This window comes from Sarcophilus harrisii, chromosome 1 (assembly GCF_902635505.1).
Source record: "Sarcophilus harrisii chromosome 1, mSarHar1.11, whole genome shotgun sequence".
In the NCBI taxonomy this organism is placed as follows: Eukaryota; Metazoa; Chordata; class Mammalia; order Dasyuromorphia; family Dasyuridae; genus Sarcophilus; species Sarcophilus harrisii.
The window spans coordinates 58,999,900-59,018,002 of record NC_045426.1 but is presented as its reverse complement, the minus strand read 5'-3'; the positions used below and the strand labels follow the sequence as shown (position 1 = coordinate 59,018,002).

The following is an 18,103-nucleotide window of genomic DNA, read 5'->3' as shown; positions in this document are numbered from 1 at the left end:
AGCAAGTATTTTAGTGGGGTATACAGGATAATATAAAACAACAAGAAACAGGACAGGAAGAGCTTCCTGAAGGCTTAGCATTTGGCTTTCTGAAGGCAGGGGACTGGATCAAATGACCTTTTTAAATCCCTTCATGATTCAATATATTTCCCCTTATTTTCAACAGGATTGTGTGAGACTGCTTGAGATCACCACAGAAATCACCACTAAGGTGTAGTTTCAGACTCTCCCAAAGCATACAACCTCCCTTGCATCCAATCGTGCCTGTAAAGAAGAATTTGATTTAATAAATGTCTTTTTTCATGAGTCCAGAGCTAATCAAATTCTTTATATCTTTCTACTTTTTGTTATTTTGCAAATCTCATAATGTTTCCTTCCTTCTTCTGCCACCTTAAACTCTCCTGTCTACCAAATTCTTAAACTGAATAAGATGAAGCTCTTCAGTGTCACAAGTGAAGTTGGACTCCTTGTGTGATCTTGAGCAAATCATTTAAGGTCTCTGAATCTGAGTTTCTTTATCTACAAACTGAAATATTTCTTGTCTTTAACTCCCAGGACTGCTGTGAGATGAAAGCACTGTATAAAATGTCATCCTATATGAAAGTACAAGCGGGCTTATTCCCATTAGCTCAGAGCTTCAACTCAGGTGAAGAAGAACAAGAAGAAGAAGAAGAACGAGAAGAAGAAGAAGAACGAGAAGAAGGAGAAGAAGGAGAAGAAGGAGGAGAAGGAGGAGAAGGAGGAGAAGGAGGAGAAGGAGGAGAAGGAGGAGAAGGAGAAGAAGGAGAAGAAGGAGAAGAAGGAGAAGAAGAAGAAGAAGAAGAAGAAGAAGAAGAAGAAGAAGAAGAAGAAGAAGAAGAAGAAGAAGAAGAAGAAGAAGAAGAAGAAGAAGAAGAAGAAGAAGAAGAAGAAGAAGAAGAACGAGGAGAAGAAGAAGAAGAACGAGGAGAAGAAGAAGAAGGAGGACGAGGAGGAGGAGGAGGGAGGAGGGAGGAGGGAGAAGAAGAAGAGATCACTGTGGACAAAATCAAGGATCTGCTATATCAAAAATGAAGAAACACACTGCTAAAAGATACTGCAACTAACATCATATACAATGTCCAATTTTTGTTCCAGAGACTTGATCATGAAAATCTACCTCCTCCTTCTGGAAAAAGAGGAGTTAAGCCATGTGTAGGAATTTCTTACTACTGCCATATGCACTTTGTTTTGCTTAATCATATTTTTTGTTAGAGATTCTGACTTGGAGGTGAGAATATTACTAATAAAAGGGTCAGTGGTATAAAAGCAAAAAGAATCAAACATTTTTTAAAAAGGCTGTGAGGTTAATGGGTCTGTGACCACAGAGATCATAAAAGAGGGAAAAGGATCCAAATGTGCAAAAATGTTTGTGACAACCCTTTTTGTAATGGCAAGAAACTGGAAACTGACTGGATGCCCATCAGTTGGAGAATGGCTGAATAAGTTATAGCATATGAATGTTATTATTCTATATGAAATGATCAGCAGGATGGTGTCAGAGAGGCCTAGAGATACTTACATGAACTGATGCTAAGGGGACTGAACAGAACCAGGAGATCATTACACACAGCAACAAGAAGATTATATGATGATCAATCCTGATGGACATGGCACTTCTCAACAATGCAGTGATTTAAGGCAATTCCAATAGACTTGGGATGGAAAATGCCACCCACATTCAGAAACAGAACTCTGGAGAATGAATGAGTATCAAAGCATAGTATTTTCACCTTTTTGTTTTTGTTTTTTGTTTTGTTTTTGTTGTTAGTTTGCTTTTTCTTTCTCATGGTTTTTTCCCTTTTGGTCTGATTTTTCTTTCACAACATGTTAAATACAGGAATAAATTTCAAAGGATTGCACATTTAAAACCTATATCAGATTGCTTATTTTCTTGGGGAGGGGAAAGATGAGGAAGGGAGAAAAAATTTGGAACAAAATCTTTTAAAAATGAATGCTGAGAACTATCTTTACATGTATTTGGAAAAATAAAATACTATTGAGAAAAAATTTTAAAAAAAAGCTGTGAGGGCAGCTTAATTTCTCTGTACATGAAAAATGCTATGTGTGGTATAAATGCCTATACCCCTCCCTACTTTTCAGAATTTTTTTTTGAAGGAAGAAAATAAAAATTTTAATTTAAAATCAAAGGAAGTGGCTGTTGAATGTGAATTTTCTGTTTTTAATCATTCCTAATGAAAAATATTACATCAGAGTCCACAACTTTCACTGTGGATGAGAAATTTTACTGTTTTATGAACAATTTATCATATCTATTAAGCTATAATTGTGAGAACTCAAGTTTCCAATATGACTGTGGGGAATGGAAATAATAAAAGAGTAAAGCCTCTATGCTGACTATAGATAAAGCACTATTGCCAGAAATCCTGCCTTGGATGGCACTAAGATACTGTCAGATTTCCCATGTTATAGCTTAAAGGTTTGTGGATTTTTACCAATTCACTGTGTTAACTTATAAGATAAAGATAATGTAAGCTGAGAGGCCACATGAATGGTAGAAAGAGAACTAGGTCCAAAATAAGACAACCTGGCTTCAGGACAGTTTCATTTTGTGCTCTTCAAAAATACAAGATGGTTTCAGATAAGTGGAAAGGGGTGCCTTCAGGAAAATGATCTTCACTGGAAGTCTTCAGGAAGAAGCTGGGTGTGCTATGGTGGGTGGGCACAGGCTACACCAGATAACCACTAAGGTATCTTCCAACTCTAAAAATCTGTGGTTCTGAGTCCTGGTTCTACTACCTACAGAAGCTTTTTTCACTCCCTCTTAATTCTAAAGACTTCTTTTCACAGATTATTTCCTATTTATCCTGCACATAGTTGCTTGTTGTTTTCCCCATTAGACTGTAAACTTCTAGAGGACAAGTATTATCTTTTGACTTTATTTGTATCCCTTTAACTTAGCATAGTGTCTGATAAATCATAGTAAATATTTCTTGACTGGTTGGTCCATGGTCACAGCTACTCAGTAGCTATTAAGCTACTGAGGCTAGATTTGAATTCAAGCCTTCCAACTCTTGGCCCAGAACTCCAACTATTATCACATCTTCTGAAACTTTCAATTTCATCTCTATCCAATCAAAAAGTATCTGTCCTGAATCCCATCCTCTCAGGATCCTATTCTTTGTTTTCTGAAGTGATATTCATCTAATAAACTAAAGTATTAATAACAGATAAGGTATTTAGGACATAATTCCATTATAACAGAATTTTTTCAGAGACAAAATGACTTAATTAAAAGGATTATTTATCTTGAGAAGTGGACACCAACAAATAGGGCAGAAGAGATATTTGGGACCAAGGGACCTTTTATCACAAGTTAGTAGCTACTTATATGTACCATTTTCTATGCCCTAAGTTCTGGCCTTACACAGACTGAATTCAATCCTGGGGGTATCCCCTCACCAAAAAACTTTTTTTGTGCCTAGGGTCCCCATAGATAGGAGTAAAAGGGTTCTCAACTCTTGTATGAATCTAAAACATAAGAAAACAATATAAATGCTAGGAAGGACAACAATTGTTAGGGGGCATGGAGTTGTAGAAAGAAGACCTGGGCTGGGAATCAGGAGCCCTGGATGGCAGTTTGGGCCCTGATGCTAAACACATGTGTAATTTTGGCCAAAGTGAAGCTTCCTCTCTAGGCTTTAACTTTATCACTTGTGCAACAATAAGACTCTGTGTGTGTGTGTGTGTGTGTGTGTGTGTGTGTGTGTGTAAGGTAAGGGAAGTAAGACTCGGAGAAATTACCTTCAAGGTCCAGATTCTGTGATTCTCCACATCAATAATGGGCTGGCAAGAAAATTCATCTTCCACCTTTTTATTTTTAACTGGTACAAGCAAAGACACTGATTGCGATTCACCTGATTGCCTTTCCCTCTGTGCTATTACTGTATTGAGCGTGCCATCAGCAGTCGAGCAGGACCAAACAAACTTACGTTCAGACTTCAAAGTAAGTGCAGTGTTCCCAGTGGCGTCTGTGTGTTTACAGTTGGTTGGGTGATGTCCTCCAGCTTCCCTGCCCAAGTCATAAGAAGCTCTGCAAACGGCGCCAGTGGCTGCCTGTGCCTGTGTACAGCACACATGGACTGATCCCCATCGTATAATGTTCTACATTTTCTTGTTATTTACCTAATCTTGGTGGGTTATACATGGCCATTCTTTTTTCTTCCTTCAGCCAATAAGAAGAAATAATTTATTATACATATGCTACATTAAAAATGGGAGGGGGACAAAAGTAGGGGAGGAAAAGGGGTGTGTGAGAATGACTTTAGAATGTCAAGAGAGTCCATGCAACAACTGTTTCTGAACTGAGTCCTGGTTTCAGCCTCTCTTGTATAAGGGAATTCCTGGATCAAGTCAGGGGGATGATACCATGCTGAATCGGCTGCCAGGTATGAGGAGGTCTGACATCCTACATCTTTCCTCTTATTAATCCAGGCATTAATAATGAGTCTACTTTTTTCTCCTCTTGTATTTCAATCTATATATTCACTTCTTCTTCTCTCTCATGGGGAGGAGAAAGCTAGTAAGATGATGCCAAAACCAAACACTACTCTCATAGATGTTTGTACAAAACAGAAAACTCCAAATAAAGATACGCATGTTTGCAATCTCTCCTATGCAACAGCCTACTGGTGGGTCCGTCTGCCTCAAGTCCCTGCCCACTCCAACCCACCCTCCACTGAACCACTGAAATGATTTTCCTAGAATACTGATCCAACCATACTTTCCCTTCTACTCAATAAAATCCAGTGGTTCCCTATCACTTCCAGGACCAAAATGTTGTTTTTGGCATTCAAAACTTCAAAATCCAGCCCCCCTCCTACCTTTCCAGTCTCATTATACCTTAATCCCCAACCCTTACTTTGCTATCCAGGGATTGATTCAATCTGGCCTCCTGGTTGTTCCATTAACAAGACAGTCCATCTCCTGGCTCCAGGTACTTTTCTCTCTATCTGTCCCAATATCAGCAACATTCTTTCTTCTTACCCCTGGCTACCTCCCTCCTTTGCTTTTTTTTCAGTTCCACCTAAAATCCCAATTTCACCAACTTCCATCTGTTAATTAACTGCTATTTATCCTGTATAAAGCTTACTTTATATATAAAGATATATACATATACATACACACACACACATTTATTTGTACAATCTCTCCCCCACTATATTGTAAGCCCCTTGAGGACAGGAACTATCTTTTTGTATTCCTGGCATTTAGTATTGTGCCTGGTCCATAGAAGGCAATCGGTATATTTTTATAGATTGATCTTCATTTTTGAATATGCTTTCATATCCGCTTTCCCTATACAGTGAGCCATCTTACAACAAAGAATTTTTTAAAAAAGGAAAAAAGCAGTTTGGCAATCCTAAGCAACACATCAACAGTCTGACAGTGTATGTAATATTCTTTGTCCCTTACCTCTTCAGTAGGGAAAGGCAGTACATTTTACCATCTCTTGTCCAGAGCCAAGACTTCTTAAGCACCATAATTACAGAGATCACTTTCTTTTTCTCTTTGTTCTTTCCATTTATATTGTTGTCATCATATATATTGTTTTCCTGATTCTGTTGACTTCACTCTGAATCAACATCCAATTCATAAAAGTCTACATATTTATTGTTTCTTGTGGCAGAGTAATAGTACATTATCTTCATGTACCATGATATGTTCAGTCATTCTTCTGGTAATGAGCATCTATTCTGTTTCCATTTCTTTGCTACCACAAAAAGAGTGAGTATATGCAGTATGTATATTTGTAGGTATATATGTATGTAAATACATACTGGCCTGACTCTCAGGTTCTTGTTTCATTCCTCAGAGCTTACAGCACTGTTTTATTTCTATCTTGGTTCATGAACAGTTAATTGGGTCACACAATAGTTAGTTGAGCCTTTTAGTACGTGCTGGTCCTATTACACAGTGCTCTCCTGGGGCTGGGGAACTTCTTTGGGGCATGGCACCATGATTAATCTAAGCAGTCTGTCTGCAGGTGCAGTGAGCAAAAAAATCTAAGAAATGGGAATGGACACCAGAAATACCAGCACAAAGAAAAGTGGAATAGTGGGGAAGGAAAGCAGAAACAAGAGTCATGGGAGAAAAAGTATATAGAGGATGCAGTGTCACCAAGAATGGCTTCAGAAACCATTGGATTTCATGTTCCAGGGCAGCTATTCCTGATCCACATGGGATCCTAAAATACTAATCTCCGTGAGGGAGAAATTACAAATAAGAATGTTCACCTAAGAGTTTTTAAGATGAAGTTTAACCCAAACATTAAATGAAAGCTATTTTCTAAAGGGAAATACAAAGCAAGCCAAAGTATGTAATTATTATCACTGAACTGACAAAAAAGTCCAGAAGATCAATTGAGAAGCTTTGAGTGACTGGCTCTCTCTGCTCTCCCAGGCCTATTTGTGACTCTCAGTTACTATTTCAGAATGCTGTACTATGTTGCTCTCCCAAACACAATGTCCCTATCCTGAGAAAGCTAGAGCATTTATGCGAACAATGACCATTTAGGTGGAAGGTGAATCAAGGGAAGCAGCAGCATGGATAGACTCCTCAGACTCCGATTTAATCCCTCTGTATCAGCTGTGGAAAATGCAGGGGAAGAACGCAAGACCAGGCAGCACGTCCATCTCCCTCAGGAGCAGAGCAGCTGCTTGTCCCTCTGTCAAAGGGAACAATGAGCTTAACTCTCGCAATGAAAGGGAAGATCCCAATGGGAAGACAAAATTCCAGAACTGAGTGGGCACTCTTCACAGATCAGCTATACTGGTAGCTTTTCAACATTTTGCTCTAATAGAATCCCACAAAGTAAGAGAAAGTCACAGAGACTGCTGGTCAATGTCAAGTCCCCTCTTCTTCTGGCCCTATCAGGCTCAGCCAGCCCTTTGCTTTCCTTGAAAAAGCTTTCCTTTCCCACCCGCTCTCCCCCCCAAAAAGAGAAGAAAAAAAAAAAAAACCTAATGCATTATTGGTGGAGTTGTGAACTGATCTAATCAGTCTGGCGAGCAATTTGGAACTATGCCCAAAGAGCTACAAAACTGCATACACTTTGATCCAGCAATGTCTTTACTGGGTCTATATCCCATTGGAACATGAATGAATGCTCATCAAGTGGGAAATGGCTAAATAAATTATAGTCTATGAAAGTAATGGAATGTTTTTGTTCTAAAGAAAATTGGTGAAGTGGCAGATTTTAAAAAGGCCTGGAAAGATTTATATGAACTGATGCTGAGTGAAGCAAGCAGAACCAGCAAAACATTGTACACACCAATAGCTGGATTGTGTGATGATCAACTATGATAGACGTTGTTCTCAGTGATTCAGTGATCCAAGGCAATCCCAATAAACTTTGGATGGAAAATGCCATCTGCATCCAGACAGAGAATTATGGATACTGAATGCAGATCAACTCATACTATTTTCACTTTTTTTCTTGTTTTTTTCCTTTTGTTGTGATTTTTTTCTCTCACAACTGCTATAGAAATATACAGAAAATGAAAATACGTGTGTAACCTAAATAAATACAAATTAAAAAAAATTTTTAAAGCTTCCCAAGTTGTCTATATTTATTATGGTCAAATGTAATATGGCAACAAAAGAAACCAGATACCCCTCAAGAGATGTTGTAAGATGAAGGGATCTGCCAGCTTGTAGATCACATGATTACCACATGAGGCAAGAGGCTAGGCTTCAAGCCTCTTCTAATGCTAATATTAGAAGTATGACAAATCATACTTCTATAAACTGAGATGACTAAATTATAAGAAGACTGTGTAGGGAAGAACCACTAGAACATTCTTTTCAGAGATCTTAAGAAATCACTGAAACAGTCTTTTTCCCCTGAAAGGAAGAGGACAACCAAGACTGAGATTGGATTTATGGCCTCCAATCTAAATCTCAGATCATGTTGTGGATTAAAGGAGGAGGATGTTCTTAGTTCTTTAAAAGGAGCATTTAAAAGGAGCCACACAATCTAGCAAGGTGGGAGAACAAAAGCTATAAACAGCTGCTTTGGTCTAACCAATCAATAGATGTTCATAAAGAACTGATACAAAGTTATCTGAAATCTTAGGCTACAACTTGGTAGAAATAAGCACCAATTAATATTAGCTTTTTATTTTCAAAATACATGCAAAGATAGTTTTCAACATTCACCCTTGCAAGACCTTATGTTCAAACTTTTCTCCCTCCCTTCGACAGCAAGTAATCCAATATAGGTTAAATATGTGCAGTTCTTCTATACATATTTCCACAATTATCATGGTGAGCAAGAAAAATTAGATCGAAAAGGAAAAAAAAATGAGAGATAAAAAACAAGAAAGCAAGCAAGCAAACAGTAACAACCACAAAGGTGAAAATTCTATGTTGTGATCCACACTCAGTTCCCATAGTCCTCTCTCTGGGTGTAGATGGCTCTCTTCATCACAAAACCATTGGAACTGGCCTCAATCATCTCACTGTTGGAAAAAATTATGTCCATCAGATTTGATCACCATGTAATCTATTTGTTGTTGTGTACAATAATCTCCTGGCTCTGCTCACTTCACTTAGCATCAGTTCATATAAGTCTCTCCAGACCTCTCTGAAATCATCCCACTGGTCATTTCTTACCAAACAATAATATTCCATAACATTCATATGCCATAATTTGTTCAGCCATTCTCCAACAGATGGGCATCTATTCAGTTTCCAGTTTCTGGCCACTGCAAAGGGAGCTGCCACAAACATTTTTGCACATGTGGCTCCCTTTCCCTCCTTTAAGATCTCTCTGGGATACAGTAGAGACACTGCAGTATCAAAGGGTATGCATTTACCCTTTGATGCACAATTTGATAGCCCTTTGGGCATAGTCCTAAAGGGCTCTCCAAAATGGTTGGATTAGTTCACAATTCTACCAACAATATATTAGTGTCCCAGTTTTCCCACCCCCTCCAATATTTATCATTATCTTTTTCTGTCATTTTAGCCAATCTGAGAGGAGTGAAGTGGTACTTCAGAGTTGTCTTAATTTGCATTTTTCTAATCAATAGTGATTAAGAACATTTTTTATATGATTAGAAATGGTTTTAACTTCTTCATCTGAAAATTGTCTTTTCAAAATGAACAACAATTTAAGAATACTGGGTACCCCTCAGGCAAAGGTCAAAATTGGAAAAGATTTAAATACCTAACTTGGTAAGTGACTTCTTGTTTCAGGCAAGGGCATTCCTACTCTTCTGCCTCACTGGCTAACCATGGAAATTTCAAACATTAAAAAGAGTAGTAGCCCCTATCTTTCAGCACCAAAGTCCTTTCTGTAACTTTGGCAATCTTACTCTTTGGACAGCCAACAGATGAAGAAGAAAATTATCTTCTAGCAGCACAAGCAGGTGAAAGCTCCTAAAAATAGCAACAGGGCTTGGTATTTGGGCTCTTGTCTTACACTAAAGGTGGGCCCTGACTTGATCTTGGTGCTAAAAAAGTCTGGGTAGATCATTTCCAGACCCCCTCATTTTGCACAGGAGGAAATGGTGCCCAGAGTGGATAGTAACTATATTAAGATCACAGTAAAATCAGATCTAGAACCCAGATCTCCTGAGTCATAATCCAAAGTTTCTTCCACTGGGCTGTGATGATGACTTCACTACCCCCTACCCTATCTTCAGCTCAGCTCGTCCATCTCAAAACCGCCAGTGACTAGGATATAATGCTGGAACACGCTGTTCTGTAATTCTGCTGCCCACACTGGGGTTGTGACAGGTCTGAGAATTCCTGGTGGCACTCAAGCACAGCTGGTATGAAAATACAGGAAGTGCTAGAACAGGTTTGGTACAGAGCATTTTTTACACACTTCTGAAACAATATAAAGAGAGCAGTTTCTAGATTCTTAACCCCACCTCCCAAAACATGCTGTTCCCTCACTTTGATTAGTGACTCCTGATAGGTACGCCATGTCAGGTTTTGGATAATACGTGAAGTGTCACTCTGCTTCAAAGAAAGGAAATAGAAGCAATATTTAAAACAAAACAAAATATATTGTCCATGGTTCCAAGACTAGAGAAATTTATTATTCTGATTCTAAGTACTCTGAAATGAATCACAATGGGAACAAGTGACAACGACCTCCTCTCCAAGCTGACCTTTAAAGTGCTAGGAGATTCATGGAATACTCACCACAAGGAACATGTATTCCATTTAATGAGCCCAGGGCTTCACACCAGATGTCTCCAGTAATCTGTCTTTGGGACAGTGATCTTTTGGGGGTTTCTCCATTTACTCCTAGCTTCCAACAAACAACTTAATTTTAGCAAGACTCCTATCTTCCATAAAGGTGAAAATCCTTTAAAATATTTAATTATAATTAAGTGAAAAAGAAAGAGGAAGTTGAAGTAGGCAAAAAAGGGTACAGACTCATCTCCTTATTTAACACTAGGAACATTTTAAATTCCAAAACAATAAAGATTACATCAATTTACTTATTCTTAACTCTAATCATTCTTCAGCAATACAGTGATTCATTGTCTTTATTAACCAGAGAAAGAAATGCTTAAAGAAAAAAAGAAGTAAAAGCAAAAACAAATATTTCAATTCCTGTACCACACAAACACTGTCACTTCACTGATGCTTAAAGATGTGGACAACAAAACATCTACCTCTCAGTCTCTTGAGGGAGGTCTCTGGTATGCCTCAAGTAGTTGTAGGGACAACACCCATACCCACACCCACCCACACACTGCAATGTTGGCCCCACTAGCCTCCCCTCCTTCCTTCTCTGTCTATGCTAAAGTGAGGTCAGTGTGTGGGGAGGTTCTAGAATGAGCCAAAGAAGTGAAACTCTTCGGGATATTTCCTGTGTTAGTGTTCCTCTACAAGTGCATTCATTCAGCAAATCCTTGAGTTATGAGGCACACACAGCATCCTTTGCATAGCAGACAAGTGGGACATGGTCCTTCATTGCCCAGTGCTTACAAAAGAGTTGAAGAATCACCACAAGTATGTGACCAAAGAGTGAATGAGTGTTTGGAAATAAGAACTCTACAAATACAAAGGAGGGAGACAGAGAGGTCACTGGGGAATGAAGTAGACAAGGAAAGCTTCTGAGAGAACATGGACCTTGAGTTCATTCTTACCATTTGAATAAAATTTAGATAGAAATTATGTTAATTTTTGCACATGTGGCTCCCTTTCCCTCCTTTAAGATCTCTCTGGGATACAGTAGAGACACTGCAGTATCAAAGGGTATGCATTTACCCTTTGATCCACAATTCTGTGTTATTACCAGACTTATTGTGGTGAATATTGAATCACCAGTACATTAAAGACATATTTTTTTACCTTCTGTGATTTTTTTTTTTGTTGACCCTTTCTTCTTCTCCAGGTTTCTATCTACTCTTCCTGAGATCTTCACAAATGTATACATAAATAGGCCAGTGAAGTGAATAGGTTAATTTAGTTATTAGAATGACTTGTCTTGCACAAAATATATATTGAATATGGTCATACTTACCTAAAACAACAACAAAAACAATCATAACTAATATTCACCTTGTGGCTTAGAGTTTGATGCTTTCCAATGATTTCCATTTCTATGACCTACAAATCACTGGTAACCACCATTGTGGCCACATGCTCATCATAAATAACAGATAGAAAAGAGGTTCAGATCTAAACAGGGGTAGAGCCATAACTGGAATATGAAAAGTCCCTGACTCCAGATTCTTACTGTGCTAGAATGAATAAGTTGCCTAGTTGATCAGGCCATTCACTATCCCATTCTAATCACATTTTCTATAGCCTCTGCTTTGCAAATGAATCGCTCACAGATACAACTTGCGAATGACCAGAATGACCAGCAGGATGTCCAAACATAAACTGAGCCAGCAACAGTACCTAAGAGACTTAAAATAGATCTTGATTTGGTAAATCAGCACCAAGTACATCAGTGATATAGGATTGACCCTGGTTATAAGAAAAATTCTAGAATTAGCCCAGAATGGTACAATACTCTGCTTCCTTATTAACAGACTGTTCCTGAGTGGCAGTGCTAGTGGTCAATGAAAACAAGCCTGTCTTTAAGAATGGCATTCAAGGAAATGGAATTTTCACCTAAAATCTAAAAAATGATTTAAAGAGTGAGGCTATTATCAGAGTGGGTACCTAACATTAAAAAATCCTGTCTTAATTGTGTGAAATTTGGCTTGTGTGAAAAGTCAAAAGTACCTTCTCTGATCCCAAATGGTCACTACCTCCAACCAAAGAGACAACATCACAGAATATTTGCAAAGAACTTTCACTAAACCCATATTACTCAAATATGAATCTAAGAACCAGACAATAAAAAAAGAAATAAAAAAAGATACTGCTTACCCTCTCCACATATCCCTCCTTGTGTTTCAGTTTATACACCTTCAACTTTGGCAGGAAAGTCTCAGTATAGTTCCTATCTTCCAGACCTTGAAGCATCATTCCATGGAAAGCCAGTCGGCAAGTATTGGCATGTATGTCAGTATCGAGTTTGGAGCCAATCACAAGGCATAATTTTGGGCAGGTAACAGGCTTCTCGAATTCTAGGAGAGCCCACTGTTGCTTTGGCCATTTCTCTACAGGTTGGTCACTCTTCTTGTCCTCCTCTGCAGGGGGGGAATCCTTGGACAAATATTGCTCTTGATAGAGATATTCCTTTTCAAAGTCAAAGGTCTCCTCCAGGGGCTCACAATCAAACTGATCAGGAGCCAGGCTGAAAAACATCACCCTTCCCATCACTGTCTCGTGACCAACAGTTATATGAAACTTTGCCTTTGTCTGAAGAGCACCTCGAAAATAAGGAATCTTCTTAACAGAAACAATCGCAGCATGGATGGTATGGAGAGAATCTGGTGTGCACACTAGCCCTCGTTCTAGCAACTTGGGGTCAAACTGGGTCACACAGATGCCCAATCTGTCTCCTTGCATGGCAGAGGTGACTGGAGTGTGGAACATCTGCATGGACTTCACTTTCTTCACTACCTGATTGTAAGAGAAGCAAGGAAAAAAAAGAATGAATTAAGTAAATCAAAACCAGCTCCAAACTGCTAAGATTTCTTTTGCAGAGTCTCCATCTTCCCTTCTCTCCCTCACATTTCATTAGATTTTGAGCTCTCTGAGAGCAGGGAGGTCCCTGTACTACCTGATATCTATTAGGTAGGGGCTTAATGTTTACTAACAACATTAGCAAGTTCCATGTAAATTGAAAAAACAAAACAAACTACATCTTGCAGTCATGGGGAGAATAGAAACATAAAACCCTAATGTTTCAGTGACTGTAGCCACATTTTTATTTCATGTTATACACAGCACAGTGACACTACCACGGGGCAGGGGAAAGTTAAAAGGGACTTTGGATTTCATATTTTCTAATTTTCTTATTCTAGAAAGGAGACTGGAACAGTGGGCTCTGAACTGACTTGCCCAAAATGACATAGCTAGAAAGTAGGTCAGGTCTAGATACTAGGTCTTATGGTCCCAGCATTTTTTCCCCCAACATTCTACAATTCATTCCAAGGTAATAACAGATATTCTGTTATATAAACTTCTCTATATTACACACAAAAACTCCACCCTCACCACATCTATCTGGGAAGGTAATAGCTTTTCAAATAATCAGATCTTACATATCTCACTATCTAATACTTGAGGAGATAGATGTGAGAATATACAACATAACAGATCTGTTGTTTCCTTGGTCTAATCTCTTTAAGGAAGAAGGATTCTGGTTTTGTTTTTGTGTTTGTTTAACAATGAGGGCTTTTATTATTATTATTATTATTATTATAGCTTTTTATTTACTATATGCATGGGTAATTTTTCAGCATTGACAATTGCAAAGCCTTTTGTTCCAATTTTTCCCCTCTGTCCCCACACCCCTCCCCAAGGTGACAGGTTGATCAATACATGTTAAATATGTTAAAGTATATGTTAAATACAATATATGTATATATGTCCACGCAGTTATTTTGCTGTACAAAAAGAATCAGACTTTGAATAGCGTACAATTAGCCTGTGAAGGAAATCACAAATGCAGGTGGACAAAAACAGAGGGATTGGGAATTCTATGTAGTGGTTCATAGTCATCTCCCAGAGTTCTTTCCCTGGGTGTAACTGGTTCAATTCATTACTGCTCCATTGGAACTGATTTGGTTCATCTCATTGCTGAGGATGGCCAGGTCCTTCAGAATTGATCATCATATAGTATTGTTATTGAAGTATATAATCATCTCCTGGAACTACTCATTTCACTCAGCATCAGTTCATGTAAGTCTCTCCAGGCCTTTCTGAAATCATCCTGCTGGTTATTTCTTACAGAACAATTGTATTTCATAACATTCATATACCACAGTTTATTTAGCCATTCTCCAGTTGATGGGCATTCACACAATGAGGGCTTTTCAACAGTGGAACAGAATGCTTCCTGAGGTAACCCAAATAGGGGTCTGGCATTGCTGTAGATGAGATTCCAGAGAGGGAAAAGTTTAAACCACTAAGGTGCCTTCCTTCTCAAATATGTGATTCAACTGAATGAACATATGATGAATGCCTATTATGCACAAAACACAGTGTAGATGACCAAAGAAATGCAAAAACATGGCCTTAGCTTCCAAGAGCCTGAGCCGCTGGGGAAAGGCAAAGGCAGAATGTCTGAAGAGCTGGATAAGAAGTATCCACTATTGTACAGCCTCAGAAGTGGCCAATCCAAGTCCCTCTGGGGAGGCCGGCACAGGTGTTTCACAAAGTAGCATGTAAGGATTGTGACCCATTATGGCCAAAAGTACGTGGAGATGGCTTTTAGGCTACGGCCAACATTCCCAAGGACATGGCTCTCCCAACCCTTACAAAGATTCAAGATCCTAGAAGCACTCTGGCCAGAGCTGAGGAGAAAGGAGGTGGGAGTCTAGGTGCAGCCAAGAAGGCTAGCAGAATAGGTGGATAGCTCTTTCCTAATTAGCAAGCACCTAATAAACAGAAAATTATGAGGGCTTCTGTATCAGGGAGATCTTTATTTCAGAATCAAAACGGACTTACTGGAATATTACTATTATAACAAAAATACATGAAGAATTAAAGGAAAGATGGTAAGACTTATATGATGTGATATGAAGTGAACAAAATGGAACCAAAAGAACAAATATACAATTAATAAAGTTATGTTAATGACATCTCTAAAAGGTAATAAAGATTAGGTTCAGTGATATTAACTTATAAATTATACCCTCATTCTTTATTTTAAAAATCTGTTAATCAACAAGTATTTATTAAGTAAGTATTATGTGCCAGGCATGATGCTACAATCTGGAAACATCTATATAAAAGGAAATACTTTGTAAGTCTGGAAAGTTTAATTAATTACATTTTGCAAATGGAAAATTATTAAAGCATAAGATTATATATGCTATTATTTGAGCATTACATTTCTATAAATATTATATACACATGTTATATTTATATGTATTGCAAGGGATTCAATTGGGAGTATACTGGGGGCTCAGATGATAAGCTAAAACAAATTTTATCAATTAATTTTTTAAAAATCTTCCTGTGTTAAGTTCCATAGAGAAATATTAAGAAGTTATGTTTAGGGTAACAGTATCATAGATTTAGAGTAGAAAGAGACTCAAAAGGCCAATGAGACTAAATCCCTCATTTTACGGATCAAGAAACTGAGGCTAAAAGAGGTCAGGTGATATTCCCAAGATCACACAGCAAATAACAAAGGCCACATTTGAACTCAGGTTTTCTTGTCTCTAAGCCCCTTGTTCATTTTACAATGCAGCTAGAGTATACATATTCATTTATATATGTATATATATATATATATATAGTATTATATTATATATTTACTTATATAATATCATCACAATCACATTAATTTTAATTATATAACAGCTGCATCTATTGAAAGCACAGTTTCAGAAGGGAGGTAAAAGGGTTTCTGAATAGCCAAAATAGAGTTCACACACCTTGGCTTTCCTACAACCTGATTCTTTTTTCTTGAGCTATTGTCAAGTTTGCCATCAAACCCATCATTTTGAAATAGGTTATTTTGAAATTCTAAAATTTGGGGACAGTTGAGAAAAACAGCAAAAGCATTCGAGAGAGGCAAGAAATGCTAACTGCCAGTGAGGAAAGACAAGAAAAACAGACAAAGCGGCAGAAGAATCCAAAGGGCATTTGTAGCATGAGGCCATTTGCCTCACAAGGCTAAACTCCTCCAAATCTTCATAGCCCCTGTGATCATCAGTATTCCATATTATGGCCCATAAATGAATCATCAAAATGACCCTCAGCCACCGAGACAAAATTTTAAAATGCTTAAAATCAAAAGAGTTTTGATGCTTTAAGGGTAAATGTATAGTATCAGAAAAAGTGACTGATAACTATGGGATGAGAGGTCCTACCTTGAAGGCCCAGCTCTGTTCCTAGACGTGAGGGCCTCTGGGTAAGGCACTTCCTTTCCTTGGGCCTCTAGATATTTTTATTTTATTTTATTTTATTTTATTTAATAGCCTTTTATTTACAGGATATATACATGGGTAACTTTACAGCATTAACAATTGCCAAACCTCTTGTTCCAATTCTTCACCTCTTACCCCCCCACCCCCTCCCCTAGATGGCAGGATGACCAGTAGATGTTAAATATATTAAAATATAACTTAGATACACAATAAGTATACATGACCAAAACATTATTTTGCTGTACAAAAAGAACCAGACTCTGAATTATTGTACAATTAGCTTGTGAAGGAAATCAAAAATGCATGTGTGCATAAATATAGGGATTGGGAATTTAATGTAATGGTTTTTAGTCATCTCCCAGAGTTGTTTTTCTGGGGCCTCTAGATATTTTTAAAGATTTATGGTCTGGGGAAACATCTCCCTCTCCATTGTGGGCCAAATAGAACATGCTTCTTACAGAAGCCCAGCGCTCTTTCTGAAGCTCTTCAGTATTTAAGTGTTTGTTTACAGATCATTAACTTCCCGACAAGAGCCTGAAGGGCAGGGAAACTGATAACTAAATACTAGACACAGCTACAATCAATCAGATAAGATGAAGCGCCTCTAAAAGGGTAATGGAAGTCAATGGAAAATAAGATTTCATTTATATCCAACTTTTCAACAATGTATCTCAGAGCAGATACAGTACAGTATCCTACAGGAGTTTTTTTGTTTCTTTTCCAATAAAGTGGAAACCAAACCACAACTCTACCCATACTTAGATTGACAAATGAGCCTCTATAGAAATCTGAATGCCAGCAGGTAATAAGAAGACACTTAGTAAACTGCTGTGCCATGACTCGTAAAGTGAAATTTCTGGTTTATGAACCCTCCAGAGAAGTCACTGAGGACATTTACTTGAGTTACAATTCCCAACTGGGGAAATTGCCTTCACAGAAATAACTACTGACTTCCTAGACAACACCCAATTCCTCCTTTCATATCTCAAATCTAAATTCCTAGATTATATGTATGTAGTAGGTAAATGCTTACATAAAATTTACATACATATATAAATTTTAATTTTCAATGTGGATGATATTCTTCAGACTAAAATAATAAAAAGTTCCTGATGAAGATAATATGAAAAGAAAAGCAACAAAATAACTGTGCAAAGCAAGATTTTAAGGACCTGAAAAGGAAACTTTAAAAAGTGACAGATACTTTCAGAATGACTTAAGAGTTTTCACAGGGCTGGGGGGGAGGAGGGAATTTAAACGCAAAATAATATTACTATTCATTATGCAGATACAGGTTTCCTACATTTAAAATAACTTCTACAGAATTTCAAATTCAAAGAATTGATGAATGTAGTGCTCTTGAAACTCTGATGACCACTTAGGTTCAATGGGAGGTGTCTGGCAGTGATCACAATTAGTGAATTAAGACGAGCCCCCATTCCTGTGTCTATTCTGTTACAATCAAAGTAGAAAGCAGCTGTACAATATCAAAACATTTAATGAAGATGAGTTAGTTAAGCTCTGAAGTTTAATGAAGATGACTTAGTTAAGCTCTGAAGAGAACTAGGAATTCTAAGGGGCTAATAGGAGCT

The 18,103-nt window shown here is 37.8% G+C and overlaps 1 protein-coding gene across 4 annotated transcripts in view; it reads right to left on the bottom strand.

Annotated features, from left to right (window-relative positions):
• Nucleotides 1-18,103, bottom strand: part of EEFSEC (eukaryotic elongation factor, selenocysteine-tRNA specific) — a 330,059-nt gene that overhangs the window by 89,626 nt on the left and 222,330 nt on the right. For all 4 annotated transcript variants that reach the window (XM_031956346.1, XM_031956327.1, XM_031956355.1 and 1 more), the window contains exon 5: nt 12,391-13,029. In XM_031956346.1, the coding sequence (XP_031812206.1) occupies nt 12,391-13,029 (639 nt within the window). The remainder of the gene's footprint in view (nt 1-12,390; nt 13,030-18,103) is intronic.